The sequence below is a fragment of the Galeopterus variegatus genome, unplaced genomic scaffold (genome assembly GCF_000696425.1).
Source record: "Galeopterus variegatus unplaced genomic scaffold, G_variegatus-3.0.2 Scaffold669, whole genome shotgun sequence".
NCBI classification, from domain to species: Eukaryota; Metazoa; Chordata; class Mammalia; order Dermoptera; family Cynocephalidae; genus Galeopterus; species Galeopterus variegatus.
The window spans coordinates 286,851-305,699 of NW_007726780.1; the positions used below are offsets into that span (position 1 = coordinate 286,851).

The 18,849-nt window shown below is 39.7% G+C and overlaps 1 protein-coding gene and 1 pseudogene across 1 annotated transcript in view; one reads left to right on the plus strand and one right to left on the minus strand.

The window, feature by feature from the left end:
* The window catches only part of SLC25A43 (solute carrier family 25, member 43), a 63,867-nt gene extending 57,053 nt beyond the window's left edge, over positions 1-6,814 (minus strand). Inside the window, exon 1 of the mRNA XM_008571238.1 lies at positions 6,586-6,814. Within this exon, the coding sequence (XP_008569460.1) occupies positions 6,586-6,814 (229 nt within the window). The remainder of the gene's footprint in view (positions 1-6,585) is intronic.
* A 10,872-nt stretch (positions 6,815-17,686) lies between these two features.
* LOC103589288 lies at positions 17,687-18,472 on the plus strand (annotated as a pseudogene).
* The last annotated feature ends 377 nt before the right edge of the window (positions 18,473-18,849 follow it).

Consider the following 18,849-nt stretch of genomic DNA (forward strand, 5'->3'; position numbering starts at 1 on the left):
GCCGCTGGCTGCCGGTCAGCCTGCCGTCCCGCCTCCACGTAGCCATCGAGCCCCGGCCGGGCAGCCCGCGTGGCTCGGGCCTGGGGCTCTCGGGCCACCAGCGGAGGGGGCGGGCCAGGCCCCGCCTGGCGTGGGGCGGATCCGCGGGAGAGACGGGAAGCTCCGTCCGCGCCCAGCCCGGAGCCGGCCCCGGGGAACGGCGTGAGGTCGAGGGCCCCGGCCCGGGTCTGAAGCCTCGAGGATTTAACGTCTCTATATGCTCTTCAGCTGGCGGGGCGCGAGTTTCGATTTTCAGTTTAGAAATAGTCACCCTGTTCTCTGAAGGTCTAGCCAGCTAGACTTCTTGTTTCCTAAGTATTCAGCTGTCCCCTTCCTCTCTTGTTTGCCTCTTCTTTTCACATCCCATCTCGCCCTCTTCCTCCCCTGGCTCTTTCCTCCACCCCCGCTTCCCTCCAACCCCTTTTTTTCTACCCAGAGAAAAAGACTGGAAGGGCTTTACATACATTATCACATATAATCCTCAAAACAGCCCTTAGTAGGTATGTCCTCATTTGGAGAGGCTGTAGGTGTGGTGGTTAGAGCCTGGACTCTGGAACCTGCCTGAGAATCTCGGCTCTGCAGCTTACCAGCTGTGTGACTTCAGAGAAGTCACTCAACCTCTCTGTGCCTCAGTTGCTTCATCCATAAAATGGAAATTATAGTTTCTTCCTCCTAGGGGTTGTCATAAGGATTGAATGAACAATGACTGGTACGGGTAAGCAGTATATATGTGTTGGTTATGAGTAGATATTATTTTACGGAAGAGGAAACCAAGACACAGAGAGATTAACTTGCTCAAGGTCATAGCTACTACAAAGCGGAGCTAGGATTCAAATCTAGACCAGTTCTGTGCCAACATCCACTGACAGCTACACTACACGTCCACTGGAACTACAGAGTGTAACTCCCGTCGGGACATTTTTCAGTGGTTCTGTTAGCTAAGAGGACAACAGAGGCAAAGAAGAGCTAAGAATGACTTGGATAGAATCTCAGAAGGATTTTTGTAAGTCAAAAAAATCCCAAATTTCTGTCTCATTTTTTTTTTTACAAAGCCGTGTCAATAATAATAATTACAAGGAAAGGACAGTCAGCAGTCAGTGTGAGCAAGATGTCCCAGGTACATAGTTGCTTTTAGGTTTGTATAGTTATTACTAAATACGAATAAAGAAACCTTTTCACAAAGGCATTGCAGTGTTTCAATTGAGAGAACTTGTTCTGGTTACATAGGCCTTGTTCTGCTCTCAAAAATTGGGAAATGCTTATTTTTCATGTTTTATGGATTCTCCTGTCTTGCTGTAAGCTAATTTCATGGCTGTTGAGAAGTTGGAGAAAGTAGGCCTATGACTCTGAAGACCAAAGGACACCAGACTTCAAAAGGGCTTGAATTGGAATTTGGGGACTACGATAAAGAAACCATCAGGTCCCAGTTCTGTCCTAAAGCACTCTGCTGAATAACAGGACTAGATCCTAAGGCTCTTTCAGGAAGTTCTGCCCTGGGATGGAACGGTTGAGGCCGTAACCCCATTGTATGGAGATCAGATCAACTGCGTTGGGTTGTTTTTGTTTTGTTTTAAGACAGCTTGTGTGAGAGCTTCACCTGTATCCATCTTGGGAACCGGCTACACCGTTTTCTTCAGCATTGCCATTCTTTTTGTTTTCAGCACAAATAAGAGTGGGCCAGAGGCAAAAAGAGCCGTTTTATTGTTTTATTTATTTATTTATTATTTATGTAAATTAAATATTTATTAGCTCAAAATACACAAATACATGTACACATACACCAAAAAGCAAAAACCTAACCCTCAAACTCCTTAAAATGAAAAATATGTTGATATATAATCTGATTTTGTATTTATATGCCAACTGCAGCCTTATAATTTAGTTTTATCTTTTTACCAGAATGTGAACATATGACATCCTAAAGTTATCTTCATAATTTTATTGCATGTTTTATAGCAGACTTTCTAGAAAAACTTAGTAGATTAGCTTTAAACCAGTAGCTTAGTCTATCTTCAGTCACTGTCCATGGTGAAGGATTTCACCTTCTGGTGGAGTTTATAATCTATTAACATTCACATATAAATAGCTTTAAAATCTGGCTCTTCAGAATACCATTTGTTATAAAAGAAAATTGAAATGGTGAGAGAGCATCCAGAATTAGAAGAGCCATTTTAGTCTTTACAGCTATTGGCCAAGAGAGTTACTGAGCTGATGGCCTATTGTAATCTTGAAAGTAAAATGTATATTTTTTCACTACAGATACATTGAACAGTAAAATGAGTAACAGTGAAATATTTATTTAATGCCTTCTGTCTTTTCATGATAATGTGCTTACAAGGTGAGTTCAGATTTTACTCAGCCAGAGTCTCATTCATTTGCTATGCATTGGGTATATGTCTTGGTACAAGGGGTATATGCTACTTTTGCAATTTACAAAATTCCATGCTAATTTTAATTTATTTCATAAGAGTAAAGAATAAAAGAATAAAACAAACATTAGGAGAACAGGAATCAACCAACATTGTTATAAACATAGCAAGATAAACTATAACATAAGAAATATTAGGAAGTTAAGCTAAGGTAGTGTGCTGAGAGAAGACTTCAGTTAGTGAGAAGAGAAACAGAAAAATGAGAGCTGGAGGATTAAAAAACTGTTAGCGCCTCTCAAGGCTTGACTAGGGTGACAGGAGGTTGCCTACTGGCTTGAATCTTCTTCCTTATGTAACAATATTACTTCTAAGATTTTTTTTTTTTTTTACTGCCTGCCTCTTTCCTTTTCCTTTTTATAGTTATCATATACTTATTTTTAACATAGCACCTCAGTTTCACATTACGTACACTTTCCAAAGTTGGAGATCCTTAATCTACTATGTTCTTAAAGTTTTTAACAAGTGTGAAAAACAAGCAGTAATGTTAGCTTGTCTACAAGTCACAGTCCAAATATAGGATACCTTCAGGGATTTATTTATGTTTAAGATCAATGTACATAATATAGTACAGAGATGTATTGAAGAAAGTTAAATCCCCCTGTCCATGCTCTGAAGGTAACCACAGTTAAGAGCTTGGCGTGCATGCATGCATCCTTCCTCACAATATTTTTTGTGTTCAGACAAATAAATATTCATTTATATGGGGTTGTTTTCTCCTCCCTCGCCTCCTCCTTTCTTCCTTCTTTCCTTCCCTCAAAATAAAAATAAAATAATTCCTCTGGAAGGATATCAGAAAAACCCTGACAATTAGGTTATCTTTGGTGAAGGAAACCGGGGGACTTGGAAACAGAGGTGGAATGGAGATTGAGTTTTGACTGTGTGCCCTTACTGTTTGCTTTTTTTTCCTTTTTACCATGGTCATGTATTATCAATTTTAAAAAATTCTCTCCATTGATTTTCTCTGAAGCATTTCCATCAGGTGCAGTGTTTTCTGTGATATTGCCTTGCCATTGGTGAGGTGTTTTTTCTTTGTTCATGTTTTTTTGTTTTTCATGGTAAACGACTCTTGAAGTTCTGAATGAAACACAACACAATCTTCCTTCTGTTTACATGGTACTTGCCTTCCTGGAAAATGCCATGTACATAAATACTGTGTAAAAAAGGTTTTGTCTTTAGGAGTAAAGCAGAGTTAAGCTCTTGACTCGGATAATTTTTCCACTTTACTTGAATGTCTGGTGGGATCTTTGAGAGCCTTGAAGGATGCACAACTGTCTTGTACATTGCAGATGTGCAGCATCCTGGCCTTTGTCCATTAAATGCCAGTAGAATACCCCATCATTGTGGGCCCCCTCTCCAATTTCCAAAATGCCTCCTAGGAGGTGGTGCCATTCCTGCAGAGAACCACTGCTGTAGCTGCTGCCTCTGCTTGGAATGTTGATTCCCCAGATGTTTGCAGAGCTAGTTCCTTGTCATTCACAGCTCAGCTTAAATGTTATCTCCTCTGACCACCCAATCTGCAAAGCCCCCATTCACTCTACCACATTGCCCCATTTAAATTCTCTGTATAGTGTTATCCCTATCTGCTAGTTTTCTTTTCTGTTGGTTTGTCTGTTTCCACCTACCAGAATGTAAGATCCATGAGGGAAGGGATCTTGTCGCTTGTTCACAGCTATGTCCCCATTGCTTGAGACAGTGGCTTGCACATTGTTAGTGCCCAGTAATCATTAGTTAGATGAATAAATGAAGGACAGAAGAAAGGAAGGAAAGAAAGAAGAAAGGGAGGAAGGAAGGAAATCTTTCTTTCAGTTGCATGAGTTGGAAAAGGTTGACAGATTATTCTTAATTGTTCATAAAATTATTTATTTAGGTCATATATAATAAATGCCAAAAGATTAGCTAAATTCACAAGATCAGTGGATTCATCAACTTGCAGCAAATAATATCAGTCTTGTCAGAAACTGGATATTTACCATTTTAAGTTCCAGCTACATCTGTAATTCTAAAATGAACTATGATATTTGAAAGGCATTTGCTTTGTTCCCAGTCATCATTTTCACCATTTCTTTGGCAGCAGTTTTACAAATGGGTCACCAATGACTTTAGCAGCTCTAACCTTTGCAATTAAACATAACACTAGCAAATGTGGCTTCCACAGCTTTTGCATTTGGTCCACTGTATTTAACTTTATACGATGCTTGAATGTCCTTCCATTCTGCTTCAATTTTTTTGATGATGTTTGAAGCAGGAAGGTTTTTCATAAAATGTGTGAGCCTTTTTCATTCATTCATTTATCTATTCACAGACTCATTTATTCATTGCCAACTATTAATCGAATACTCACTCTATAACAGGACTGCGCTAGGGATGAATATGTCACATAATGGAAATTAATTTACTCTCATTACCAAACCATGGTAATCCAAATTTCAGTTATTTTTCATGTTAGTCACATGATACTTTTAGTTTCTTTGCTGCTGGTGTTTTTATAACACTAATATAAAGTCCAAGAGTTGGAATGATACATCTCTAATACCTATCTGAAGACCTAGGACTAAACTCACCACATTTTACCACAACCTTCACAACTATACTTTTTCTAATTTATGTACAGTACAATTATCTTGTTTCAGTGTGGAGCTCTAGGAGCTTGGCCACACATATAGACTTGTGTGACCACCACCACAATTGGGATATGGAACTGTTCCATCAGCCCCCCAAATTCCCACGTGCTGCCCGTTTGTAGTCAAGGCCTCCCCTAACTCTATCCTAGGCCACCTCTAATCTGTTGTCTGTCCCTATGGTTTTGCCTTTTAAGAATGTCATATACATGGAAGTATATGGTGTGTAACCTGTTGAGACTGGCTTCTTCCACTCAGCATTATGCCTTTGAGATTCATCCGTGTCTTTGTGTCCATCGAGAGTTTCTTCTTTTTTATTGCTGAGCATTATTCTATGGTATGAGTGTACCACAATGTGTTTATCCATTATCCATTGATGGACATTTGGGCTCATTCCAGTTTTTGGCGATTATGAATAAAGCTGCTGTGCACATTTTTGCATAGGTGTTTGTATGAAAATGTTTCCCTTTATGACACAAAAGGTAGCATTCTACAGATATGTATTTGGCACTTTACTTTTTTTTTGCTGTACACTGTATCCTGGAAGTCACTAAAGTTCATAGAGATTTTTCTCATTCTTTTTTACAGCCACGTAGTTTTCTATTGTATGGTTGTACCACAGCTTATTCAAGCGTACTCCTATGTGTGGACATTTAGGTTGTTTCCAATATCTTGCAATTATAAACAATGGTGCAATGAATAACCTCATGCATATGTATTTTTGTATTGTTGGGGGTTTATTTTCATCTGCTGTTACACTTTAAAATCCTGTTGTAATCATGGACCCATGGTGAGTTCAATTGAAAACAAAACAGAAAAGAATGAAGCGCAGGCCTAATTCCTAATAGAAATTATACATACTTTTCATACTTCTTGTATTAAAGGGTTGTCAGCCTCAGGAAATCAAGTCTTGATGTACCAATGAAAAGAATGCATTTGTGTACACGGACCTTCAAGATACAAGGCCCCATACTGGTGTTCTGGATTGTAAAGTGCTTCCCAAAATGGCAGTGGTCATTGGCAATGGGCGGGTCAAGGAAACAAGAGGCCAGGGTGCTGGATGGTTGACCATGTGGGTGCTGAAATCACTGAGAATAATGGGAGAAGTTGGGATGAAGAGGACAGATTGTGAGTCAAAGTCTTCACAGATGAGGGCAGTGACTGGAAAGGTGACAAAGACTGCCACCAGGAAGGGTATTATAACTAGCTGGTATGAGCCAAGGAAGAGCCAGAGATTTCTCAGGAGGGAGGAGGAACAAAGAGCAGAAGGTGGTCTTGGAAGAAAGGAGAGCCCTGGCTCTACCTCCCAGCACTCCCTCAGCCATTTTGTGGTGGGGGGAGGGGATGAGAAAATAAACAGCCTACACCTGGAAAGAGTCAGCAGACTGCCAGGGTTTCAATCACAGCAGGATGTGGATGGAATATCCTGAGGAGAGGTTTAAGGTTTTGGGACTTAACCCATCACAGATTGGAAGTGCTAACCTTAACTTGACACTCACCCTCACCCCTAATCTGCTGATAAGGTATAAAGTGTTCTTTGACTTCTAGGTCAGCAGGTGTTGGCAGCAGCAATGAAAGTAGCAGCAGCTGACTGCCATCATCCACAAAGCCCTTTGCTATTGGGGCACTGGGAGTGATTTTCTGTGTCTCTTCTGGGTGTTCTCCAAGGCTGGCCTGAGGGCCTGGTTGGAGGGTCACAGGACTGAGCTCCTCCTGCAAGTGTGGCATGCATGGTTCTGGACTTTAATGTCCCCAAACCAGAGTCTAGCCATATCTACTATAATATTGCCATGCCGTTGCTATTTTGCACATAATTTGCATGAGAATTGTTGCATTTAAAAGATATCAAAGGGAAAGGCTAACCGACTACTTAGCCAGATTTAACAGGACAGCAGTAGCTTGATGGCTTACTGCATGTCCCTGCATATCTATTCTTTGTGAATCCCAGAAATTCAGCTTTATCAGGGTACCGTGCAGCGAGCTGGCTCAGGGGGCTGGCGCTTGATAACTATTGGTCACTCCTCAGTCTCCTTTGTGGTTCTTCCTCAACTCCATGACTTCTTAAATATTGGAGTGTTCCAGGCTCAGTTCTTGAGCCTTTTCTCTATTTAAAGTGATTTCCATGGTGATCTCATCTAGTCTCATGGCTTTAAAGGTCATCTGTGTCCTGATGACTCCCAATTCTTTCCTGAACTCCATATTTTTATACATGGATGCCTTCTTTTAGCTCTACTTGGACATCTCATGGGCATCTCAAGCCTAATTTAGTGTTTGAAACCAAACCCCTGATCTTCCTCACCTAATCTGCCCCTTCCCTAGTCTTTCCTATCTCAGCAAATGGAAACTTCATTCTTTTGATAACTCAGGCCCCAAATCTTGTAGTCCTGCTTGACAAACTGTTTTCTCTTAAAAATTTGTGACCTCTCACCTGCTTTATTGCAATTGCCTCCTAACAGGTCTTTCTGCTTCCACCATTGCCCCCTTACACTCTATTCTCAATTCAGTATTCACTCAGCCAGTGAGCGCCCAGGCCATCCCTATATAGGATCCGAACACGCGGCCTTGCGCTGCACTCTCCCGAGTGAGCCACGGGGCCGGCCACAGAGTGCTGCTTCTAAAATGAAAGGCAGATCATGTCACTTCCCTGCTCAGAACCCTCCAATGACTCCACATCTCACTCAGAGTGAAATCCAAAATCCTGGGCTGGCCAGTCAGCTCAGTTGGTTAGAATGTGCTGCTGATAACAGCAAGGTCCAGGGTTCCATCCCTGTACCAGCCAGCTGCCAGGAAAAAAGAAAAAAACCAAAATCCTAATGCTGATTTACAGGGCCCTGCACAGTCTTCCCCTCATCCCCACGCTTGATCTTCTTGCTTCCTCTCCTCCTACTGTCCACCTTGCTCACTCCACTCACATTGGCCTTTCTGCTGTCTGCTGATCTGAAAACAAACCAGGCACTCTCTACCTCAGGCCTTTGAACTTGGTGGTTTTTTGCCTGCAATGCTCTTCCCTGGCCGTCTGCGTGGCTACTTCCTTCACCTCCTTAAGGTACTTGCTCAAATGTCTTCTCCAGGGCCGGCCTGGTGGCGCACTGGATAGTGCGCCGCTTGGGAAGCGCGGCGGCCCTCCCTCCCGAGGGTTCGGATCCCACATACAGACCGGTTCCCGCTCACTGGCTGAGCGAGGCGCGGGAGCAGCACCGAGGGTTGCAATCCCGTTGCCGGGCCCCGGTCTGGTATGGGGGCAACACTGAGGGTTGTGATCCGTTGCCGGACACGGAAAAAGACAAAAGACAAATGTCTTCTCCATAAGGACTGAACACCCTATTTAAAATCGTAACGCCCCCCCCCCCCAGTCCATCCTTTCCCCCTTCCCTGCTTTCTTTTTCTCTATAGAATTTATCACTATCTAATATTTTCCTTAAAAATTTTTGTCTCTCTTCATTGTAATAGAATGTAAGTGCCATGAGGACAGTTTTTATCTGTTTTGTATACTTCTATATTTCTGGTATTTAAAACAGTAGACTAGTAGGCACTCAATAAATGTTAGTTGAATATATGAATGAACAAATGAATGATCCAACTCATAAGATACTGATATACAAACCAGAATGTCTGTTTATTAATTGGCAGTGAGAAATATAACTGCTAAGCAGATCTGAATACTCACATTGGATATTCAGGGCACCCTCTTCTTTTTAGGGGAGTCTTTTTTAGTGAAATAATTGATTATACATATTTGTGGGATACAGAGTTGAATATCAATAACTGTGTACAATATGTAATGATCAAATCAGGATAATTAGTATGTTTATCATTACAAAGAGTAACCATTTTTTGTGACCCTTAACCAAGTTCTTGTTATCCCCCCATTACCACCTGTAGTAACCACAGTTTTGCTCTCTCCTTCTGAAAGTTCAATGTATTATCGTGAATTTTCTTCCTTCCTTCCTTCTTTTGCTCCTACTTATGAGTGAGGACCTATGGTATCTCTCTTACTGTGTCTGGCTTATTTCACCCAACATAATTTTCTCCAAGCTTGTCCACATTGCTGTGAATGGCAGAATTTCATTCTTTTTATGGCTGAGTAGTATTCCAGTATGTACATATACCACATTTTCCTTATCCAGTTGTCTGTCCATGGATATTTAGGTTGGTTCCAACTCTTGGCTATTGTAAATAGAGCTGCAATGAACATGGGAGTGCAGGCATCTCTTTGACATGATGATTTCTATTCCTTTGGGTATATACCCAGCAGTAGGATTGCATGATGGTATGTCAGTTCTATCTATAGTTGTTTGAAAAACCTCCATACTGTTTCCATAATAGCTGCACCAATTTACAGTGCCACCAACAGTGTAGGAGGGTTCCCCTTTCTCCACATCCTCACCAGCATTTGTTATTTTCTGTCTTTTTGATAATAGCCAGCCTAACTAGGGTGAGATGATATCTCACTGTGGTTTTGATTTGCATTTCCCTGATGATTAGTAATGTTGAACATTTTTTCATGTATCTGTTGGCCATTTGTATGTCTTTCTTTGAGAAATGTCTATTCAGCTCCTTTGCCAATTTTTTTAATTGGGTTGGTTTTTTTTTACTGTTAAGTGGTTTGAATTCCTTGTATACTCTGGATATTAATCCCTTGTCAGATGTATAGTTTGTAAATATTTTCTCCCATTCTGTAGGTTGTCTTTTCACTCTTGTTGTTTCCTTTGCTGTATAGAAGATTTTTTAGTTTGATATAATCCCATTTGTTTATTTTTTCTTTTGTTGCCTGTGCTTTTGAGGTCTTATTCATAAAATCTTTGCCCAGTCCTACATCCTGAAGTTTTTCCCTGATGTTTTCTTCTAGGAGGTTTATAGTTTCAGATCTTATACTTAAGTCTTTAATCCATTTTAAGTTGATTTTGATATATGGTGAGAGGTACAGGTCTAGTTTCATTCTTCTACATGTGGATTTCCAATTTTTCCAGCACCATTTGTTGAAGAGGCTGTATTTTCCCCAATGTATGTTCTTCGTGCCTTTGTTGAATATCAGTTGGCTGTAAGCACATGTATTGATTTCTGAGTTCTCTATTCTGTTCTACTGGTCTGTGTGCCTGTTTTTATGCCAGTACCATTCTGTTTTTGTTACTATAGTTTTATAGTATAATTTGAGGTCAGGTAGTATAATTCTTCTGACTTTATTTATTTTTTTGCTCAGGATTGCTTTGGCTATTCAGGGTCTTTTGTTGTTCCAAATGAATATTAGGATTGCTTTTTCTATTTCTGATGAATGTCATTGGTATTTTGATGGAGATTACATTGAATCTGTAGATTGCTTTGGGTAATATGGACATTTTCACAACCTTAATTCTTCCAGTCTGTTAGCATGGAATGTCTTTCCATCTTTTTGTGTCCTCTTTAATTTCTTTCAGCAGTGATTTATAGTTCTTCTTTTGGAGATTTTTCACCTACTTGGTAAATTTAACCAAGGTATTTTATCCTAGGTATTTTATCTTTTTGGTAGCTATTGTAAATGGGCTTGCTTTCTTGATTTCTTTTTCTGCTAGTTAATTGCTGGTGTATAGAAACACTACTGATTTTTGTATGTTGATTTTGTATCCTTCAACTTTACTGAATTTGTTTATCAGCTCTAAGAGTTTTTTGTTACAGTCTTTAGGTTTTTCTATATATAGGATTATGTCATCTGCAAACAGGGAAAGTTTGACTTCCTCTTTTCTAATAATGATGCTCTTTATTTCTTTCTCTTGCCTGATTGCTCAGACTAGTACTTCCAATACTATGTTAAATAGGAGTGTGAGAGTGGGCATCCTTGTCTTGTTCCTATTCCTACAGGAAAAGCTTTCAGTTTTTCCCCATTCAGAATGATATTGGTGGTGGGTTTGTCGTATATGGCTTTTATTGTGTTGAGATACTTTCCTTCTATACCTAATTTGTTCAGAGTCTTTATCATGAAGGGATGTTGAATTTTGTCAAATATTTTTTCTGTGTCTATTGAAATAATCATATGGTTTTTGTCATCCTTGATTTTGTTGATATAGTATATCACATTTATTGACTTGCATATGCTGAACCATCCTTGCATCCCTGGGATGAATCTCACTTGATAATGGTGTATAATTTTTTTGATGTGCTATTGTATTCTGTTTGCTAATATTTTGTTGAGGATTTTTGCATCTATGTTTATCAAGGATATTGGCCTGTACTTTTCTTTTTTTGTTGTATCTTTGTTTTGGTATCAGGGTGATGCTGGCCTCATAGAACTAGTTTGGGAGAATGGCCTCTGTTTTCATTTCTTGGAATAGTTTGAAAAGAATTTGTATTAATTCCCCTTTAAAGTTTAGATAGAATTCGGGAGTAAAGTCATTTGGTCCTGGGCCTATCTTTGTTGGGAGACTGCTGATTACTGCTTCAATCATGTTGCTTGTTATTGGTCTGTTCAGGATTTCTATTTCTTCTTGGTTCTGTGATGGTAGTTTGTATGTGTCCAGAAGTTTATCCACTTCCTCCAGGTTTTCAAATTTGTTGATGTATGGTTGTTTATAATAGTCTCTAATGATTCTTTGTATTTCAATGTGGTATCAGTTGTAGTGTCTTCTTTTCTATTTCTTTTTTTTTTTTATTAAAGATGACCAGTAAGGGGATCTTAACCCTTGACCTGGTGTCAGCACCACGCTCACCCAGTGAGCAAACCGGCCATCCCTATATGGGATCCGAACCCGTGGCCTTGGTGTTATCAGCACCACACTCTCCCGAGTGAGCCACAGGCTGGCCCTTCTTTTCTATTTCTGATTTTTGTTATCTGGGTCTTCTCTATTCTCTTTTTAGTCTAGCTAATGGTTTGTCTATTTTGTTTATCTTCTCGGAAAAGCCCAACTTATTGTTTCATTGATCTTTTGTATCTTTTTTGTTTGTTTCTATTTCATTTAATTCTGCTCTGATCTTAATTATTTCTTTCTGTCTACTAATTTTGGGATAGGATTGTTCTTGTTTCTTTAATTTTTTAAGGTATAACATTAGGTTGTTTATTTGAAGTCTTTCTATTCTTTTTATGTAAGCATTTATTGCAATAAACTTCCCTCTTACTACTGCGTTTTTGGTATCCCACAGCTTTTTGGTATGCTGTGTCTTTATCTTCATCAGTTTCAAGAAATTTTTGATTTCCTGTTTAATTTCTTCTTTGATCTATAGGTCATTCAGGAGCATGTTGTTTAATTTCCATGTATTTGTATAGTTTCCAGAGTTTCACTTGCTGTTGATTTCTAGTTTCAGACCATTGTGGTCTGAAAAGATACTTGAAATGATTTCATTTTTTAAAAAATTTGTTGAACTTGATTTGTGACTTAATGTGGTCTGTCCTGGAGAACATTCCATGTGCTGATGAGAAAAAAGTAAATTCTGTGCTTGTTGGATGAAATGTTCTGTAGATGTCTGTCAAATCCAATTGGCCTAAAGTATAGTTTATATTCTGTTTTTCTTTGTGGATTTGTTGTCTAGATGATCTGCCCAGTGTTAAGAGAGGGGTGGTGAGGTCTCCAACTATTATTGTGTTTGGGGTCTGTCTGTCTCTTAAGGTCTAATAGTGTTTGCTTTATATATCTGGGTGCTCTCATATTGGGTGCATATGTATTTTATGATTGTTATGTCTTCCTGATGGATAGATCTTTAGGGGTCTTAATGGGCTATCACACTGTAATAAGAAGTTAGTATAGAATAGAGCATCAGAACAAAGGGAAATGCTACAGTACTCTATACAGGTGATTCTAACAACCCATCTTAGCTTTAGTAATATGCCTTCCAACTGGACTGTAATATTTATGGAAGCTGCTCTGGGATCACCACTGCACAGGGCTCCGTGGCTGTCTTTTATCTCATTTCCATTAGAGGAAACAAGGATAACTACTACGTTTTAGACTTGAGCAAATGGGTGAATGGTGATGCAATTAACTGAGACAGGGAAAGATTTCAAGCTTATTGATGACTTTATGAGAATAACAGACTGAAAGTGATGTAGCAGGATAAAGTATGAAGGGTTTAAAGCTATGGTAAATCCAACTTGAAGGCTTATTTCATGTATTGAAGCTGTTACAGGAAATGCAAAATCTGTTATGACAGAGACTGTATGCCAATAGCCAAATGATCCCCTACATTTCCCAGCTTTCCCTTTAGGTAAGCGAGTCCATGTCGTTTTGTTCTGGTAGTAGAATGCATGTGGAATTGATAACTGCCTCTTCCAGGCCTGGTCCATATAATATGTCTCATAATTTTTCATGGTAAATCTCTCTGCTGTTGGTACAGCTGGAAGCAAAGGGCTCTGAAATGGTAGAGCACAGTGCAAGGAACTGGATCCTTGAGTTCACCATTCAGAGGAAAGCCATTCTGGAGAGTTGCTTAGACAAAGACCTTCTCATGGGACATTGTGGGAGTGAGAAATAAACCTTTAGTTAAGCCACTAAAATTTCAGGGTTTCTTTGTTACCACTGCAGAGTCTAGTCTACCCTGACTAACACCTCTATATACTGTTGTCCAGAAGAATGCCCTCTCCACCTGAGTTACACGTGAAGATTATGAGAAACACTTTATGCTTGTCAATTATGTTAGGAACTTTTTTTCTCAGCTTCAGGATGAGATGGGCAATGACCTTAAATAACTACTTTTACTTAAGGAAGTCTCTGACTGTCATAAGGAAAAGTCATCACTTGACTATTTGAGTTTCAAAAAAAATCTTGTGTCTTTCTGGAACAAAAACCTTTAATCTGAATGATCATAAGCATGATCAGGATCAACTTTGAACAACCCAAATTTATGCTGTATGACAAGCTTCATCAGTGTTCTACCATGCAAAAGAAACTGAATGCAATGATTGGAAAAACTGTAACCGCAGTACACATGCCTTGATGGAGATTGTAAGGCTGGGGTTTTAAATGGTTTTCATTGTCTGAATCACCTAGTTGTGAATTCAGTTGAAGAACTTGCTGAAAACATTTTGATTATAATGAAGAGACTCTTGAAATGCTTAATTAAATGTCTTCTGAAGAATTTTTCCTAAGTGTATGGCAGTGGTGGGTGGCTAATTGTGTCAATTTGGGTGCTCTCGGAAGCAGATGCTAACATGGAGTTAGGACTGTAAGACGGTGATTGGGGATAATGCCTATGAATGATAAAAGGACAGGAAACAAGATTTGAAAGGGAAATCTTTCAGGCCATAATGCAGATCTGACACATATGAAAGGATGAGGGGAGGAAGCAGAATTGGGCAGAATTGCCTTAGACTGTGAGGCAGATATGACAAAGTCTTGGTCAACTCAATGGGAAGTTCTGCAGGAAAGACTGCCTGTTAGAAGAGACCCATATTGGGTAGAAATGCCCAGGCCCTAGTACAGTCATCCTCCTTTATCCACGGGGGATTCATTCTAAGACCCTCAGTGGATGCCTGAAACCGTGGGTAGTACTGAACCCTATATATACTATTTTTTTTCCTACACGTACATACCTATGATAAAGTTTAATTTATAAATTAGGCACAGTGAGAGATTAACAACAATAGCTAATAATAAAATAGAATAATTATAGCAATATTTCAGCATCACTACTCTTGCACTTTGGGGCCATTATTAAGTAAAATCAGGGCGACTTGAACATAAGCACTGTGATACCATGACAGTCCATCTGATAACCAAGATGGCTACTAAGTGACTAACAGGTGGATAGTGTCTACAGCATGGATAATGCTAGACAAAGGGATAATTCATATATGGGGCAGGATGGAGTGGATGGTGCGATTTTATCATGGTACTCAGAACAGCATGCAATTGAAAACTCATGAATTGTTTATTTCTGGAATTTTTCACTTAATATTTTTGGACCACTGTTAACTGCAGGTAACTGAAATTGCAGGAAGTGAAACCATGGATAATGGGTGACCACTGTACTGCCACTATGCTTAGTGATTGACTGGAGGCTGCCCAGGGAAAGAAAGACCTTGCCAAGAGTGCTACAGCTGATCTTGGAAGGCTGTAGCCTGACACTGTCAGCCAACTGCACTCCTCACAGCTATATGGCAAATTCTTGAAGGAAGATCTGAGCTGTGCACCTGCCACAGTCCACCCTTTGTGCTACATGGGTTAATTTCTCCAAATATGTTCAGAGATCCTGTGGACCTCTCTTCCTGAGGGGAAACTTAGACGAGGAGGTTAGTGAGAAGAACTACAGTTCACCTTGCAGAAGTTGGTCTCAGGGCTGCCTCTGGTTCTCATCTTCTTCTTTTTCCCCTATCCATTCTATATTCATACTGATTTTCTGTCTGCTTGATCTATCATTTACTGGCAGAGGGGTATTGAAGTCTCCAATGATGAGTGTGGGTGTAGCTATTTCTCCTTGTAGTTCTATCAGTTTTTGCCTTATTTATTTATTTATTTATTTATTTTTTGTCCTTTTTGAGACTGGCAGCACTGCGCTCAGCCAGTGAGCGCTGTGAGCGCACCGGTCATCCCTATATAGGATCCAAACCCACAGCAGGAACGAGTGCTCCACGGGCTCGGCCCTGCCTTATTTATTTTGATGCTCTTTTAGGTGCATACACATTTAAGATTGTATTGTTTTCTTGAGAATCAACCCTTTTATCATTATGTAATGACCTTCTTTATTCTTGATAATATTCCTTGTTCTGATGCCTACTTTGTCTGATAGAAATATCAGCTTTCTTTTGGTTAGTCTTTTCTTGGTACATTTGTAGCTATTCTTTTACTTTTAACCTACCTATGTCTTTACATTTAAAGTGGGTTTCTTATAGATAATATGTAGTTGGGTCTTATTTCTTTATTCACCCTGATAATTTTTGTCTTTTAGTTGGTACATTTAGACCATTCACATTTAAAGTGATTATTGATATAGTTAGATTAATGTCTACGATATTTATAACTTTTCTATTTGTTGCCTTTGTTATTTGTTTCTTCCCCACCCTCTATTTCTGCCTTCCTTTGTTTTTATTGAGCTCCTTATATGGTTCCATTTCATATCCTCACTGAGTGTATCAATCATAATGTTTGCCCTAGAGTTTATAATATACATTTGGGGGGGGGGCACAGCTGGTTGGTACGGGGATTGAACGCTGGACTTGGCATTATCAGCACCATGCTCTAAGCAACTGGGCTATCTAGCTAGCCCTATAATATCCATTTTTAATTAATATAAGTCCACCAGGAACTAACACTGTACTGCTTCATGTGTAGTGCAGGTACTTTATAACAGAGTACTGTATTTCTAATTCTTATCTCCCATCTCTCTGGCCTCCAAAGTGCTCTGGTAGCAGCTGTGGCTTATAGTTCAGTGGGACTGCTGCTGTGCCCCTGGCAAAAGTGTGCACCCTTTTGGGGGCAAGTATCTCTTACATTGCAGAGCCCCAGGTTGTGGAGATTGAAAGCACAATGTCTCCCTACTAGTAGGTTATTGGGAATGGTGGTACTACTGCCTTCACTCCTGGGTTCCTGCACCCATTTATTTTTCCTCTTGGGGAGATGGTACCATATAGAGGTCTCTGATTTAGTGTTTACACTGCATCCTGGAGGACGATACTATATCCTTGCTGAGTATTACTTCTGAGCTGGTGCTTCAGCTGCACTTGCAGCAGGCTGTCCCATCACTCTATCAGGCCAGCTACTTATGAATGGTGTAGAATGTGATGTGCCCAGGGGATCCTGTGGTCATGGGCACACTCCCACACTTCCCTTGCTATGAAATAAGTCTCCTGATCAGATGCTATGCTATGTTGGATTCCATGGTGTGGATCAGACACTCCTTAAACTGAATTCAGTGGTGCTGAATGAGGTTCTATGGGCAGGAAAAGCAAAATCATACCCAGAATATATAAATGTCCATTTCTGTGAGAATGAATTGCTTGCCCTTCCATGGTGGAAGAGGCCCCATCCTCCCCATTGCCAGTTATGAGGCCAGCTCTGTAATTACCCCTCCTACCATGTGCCCTGGCCTGCAGAGGAGCGCCATGCCGAACTTCTCAGTGATGCTGCTGCCCCTCCCACCAGCATTCCTCGTGGCCTGGGTGAATGGTGTGTTCCCTGAGCCCTTCCATGCAGCACAATTCTCCGGTGGGTCTTCTGTCCTCACATATCCTACCAGATGTCAACATTTTTTACAAGCTATAGTAATTAAGACAGTGCAGAGAAAAATAGGACAGTGGAACAGAATATGAAGATACCAGAAACAGACCCACATGTAAATATAAACTTGATACATGATCAGTGTGGAAAGGAGGAATTATTTAATAAATGTTGCTGGAATCATTGGTTATTTGCATGGAATAAATAAAATTAGTTCTCACCAACACATTGTATACAAAACAAAGTCAAAGTGGTTTATGACCTAAATATGATAAGTACTTCAAAACTTTTGAAAGATAACATAGGCAAATATCTTTGTGATCTTGTTGTAAGGAAGGATTTCATAAACAAAATACAAATAGATAAACCATGAAGTAAAAGTTTTATAAATTTTACTACATTAAGATTTTAAAACTTGTGTACAAGAAAATAAATCACGAACTAAAAAAACAAGCTGCAGCCTTTTGGCTCTCTGAGCAACACCATGGCTGTTGACATGAACAAGCGCCTTACAAAAGGCAGCAAAAAGGAAGCCAAGAAGAAAGTGGTTGATCCATTTTCTGGGAAAGATTGGTATGATGTGAAAGCGCCTGCTATGTTCAATATAAGAAATATCGGAAAAACACTAGTCACCAGGACTCAACCAAAATTTCATCCAATGGCCTCAATGGTCATGTGTTTGAAGTGAGCCTTGCTGATCTTCAGAATGATGAAGTTGCACTTAGAAAATTCAAGGTAGTTACTGAGGATGTCCAGGGTGAAAACTGCCCGACTAACTTCCATGGCATGGATCTTACTCATGACAAAATGTATTCCATGGTCAAAAATGGCAGACCATGATTGATGCTCATGTTGATGTCAGGACTACTGATGGTTATTTGCTTCATCTGTTCTGTGTTGGTTTTACTAAAAAGCACAACAATCAGATACAGAAGATTTCTTACACTCAGCACCAACAGGTCCACCAAATCCAGAAAAAGATGATGGAAATAATGTCCCGAGAGGTACAAATGACTTCAAAGAGGTAGTCAATAAATAGATTCCAAACAGCATTGGAAAAGACATAGAAAAGGCTTGCCAATCTATTTATCCTCTCCATGATGTCTTCATTAGAAAAGTAAAAATACTGAAGATGCCCAAGTTTGAACTGAGAAAACTCATGGAACTTCATGGTGAAGGTAGTAATTCTGGAAAAGCTGCAGGGGATGCAACAGGTGCTAAAGTTGAATGAGCTGATGAATATGAATCACCAGTCCAAGAATCTGTTTAAAATTCAGACCTTTAATAGTGACAAAAAATCCCATTTGTGACGAAAAAAAATTAAAAAATAAAATTAAAAAACAAGTTGCAGATTAGGAAAAAAATATTTGCAGTATGCTTGCTCCTACTTCAGACCCTTGGCACCTGATTTTCCACTGCCTGGAACAATTTTCATCCAAATATGTATACATTTGACTCTCTCCTTCAATTCATTAATGTCTGTCCAAATGTCACCTCATAAGAGAGCCCTTTCTTGACCTCCCTATTGAAAATACCACCACTGTCACTTCTTCCTCTGTTTTGTTTTCAGAGCACTTATTACTACCTCGCATTTTATATCTATTTGATTATTTACTTATTGCCTATCTCCCCACTAGAATTCAAGGT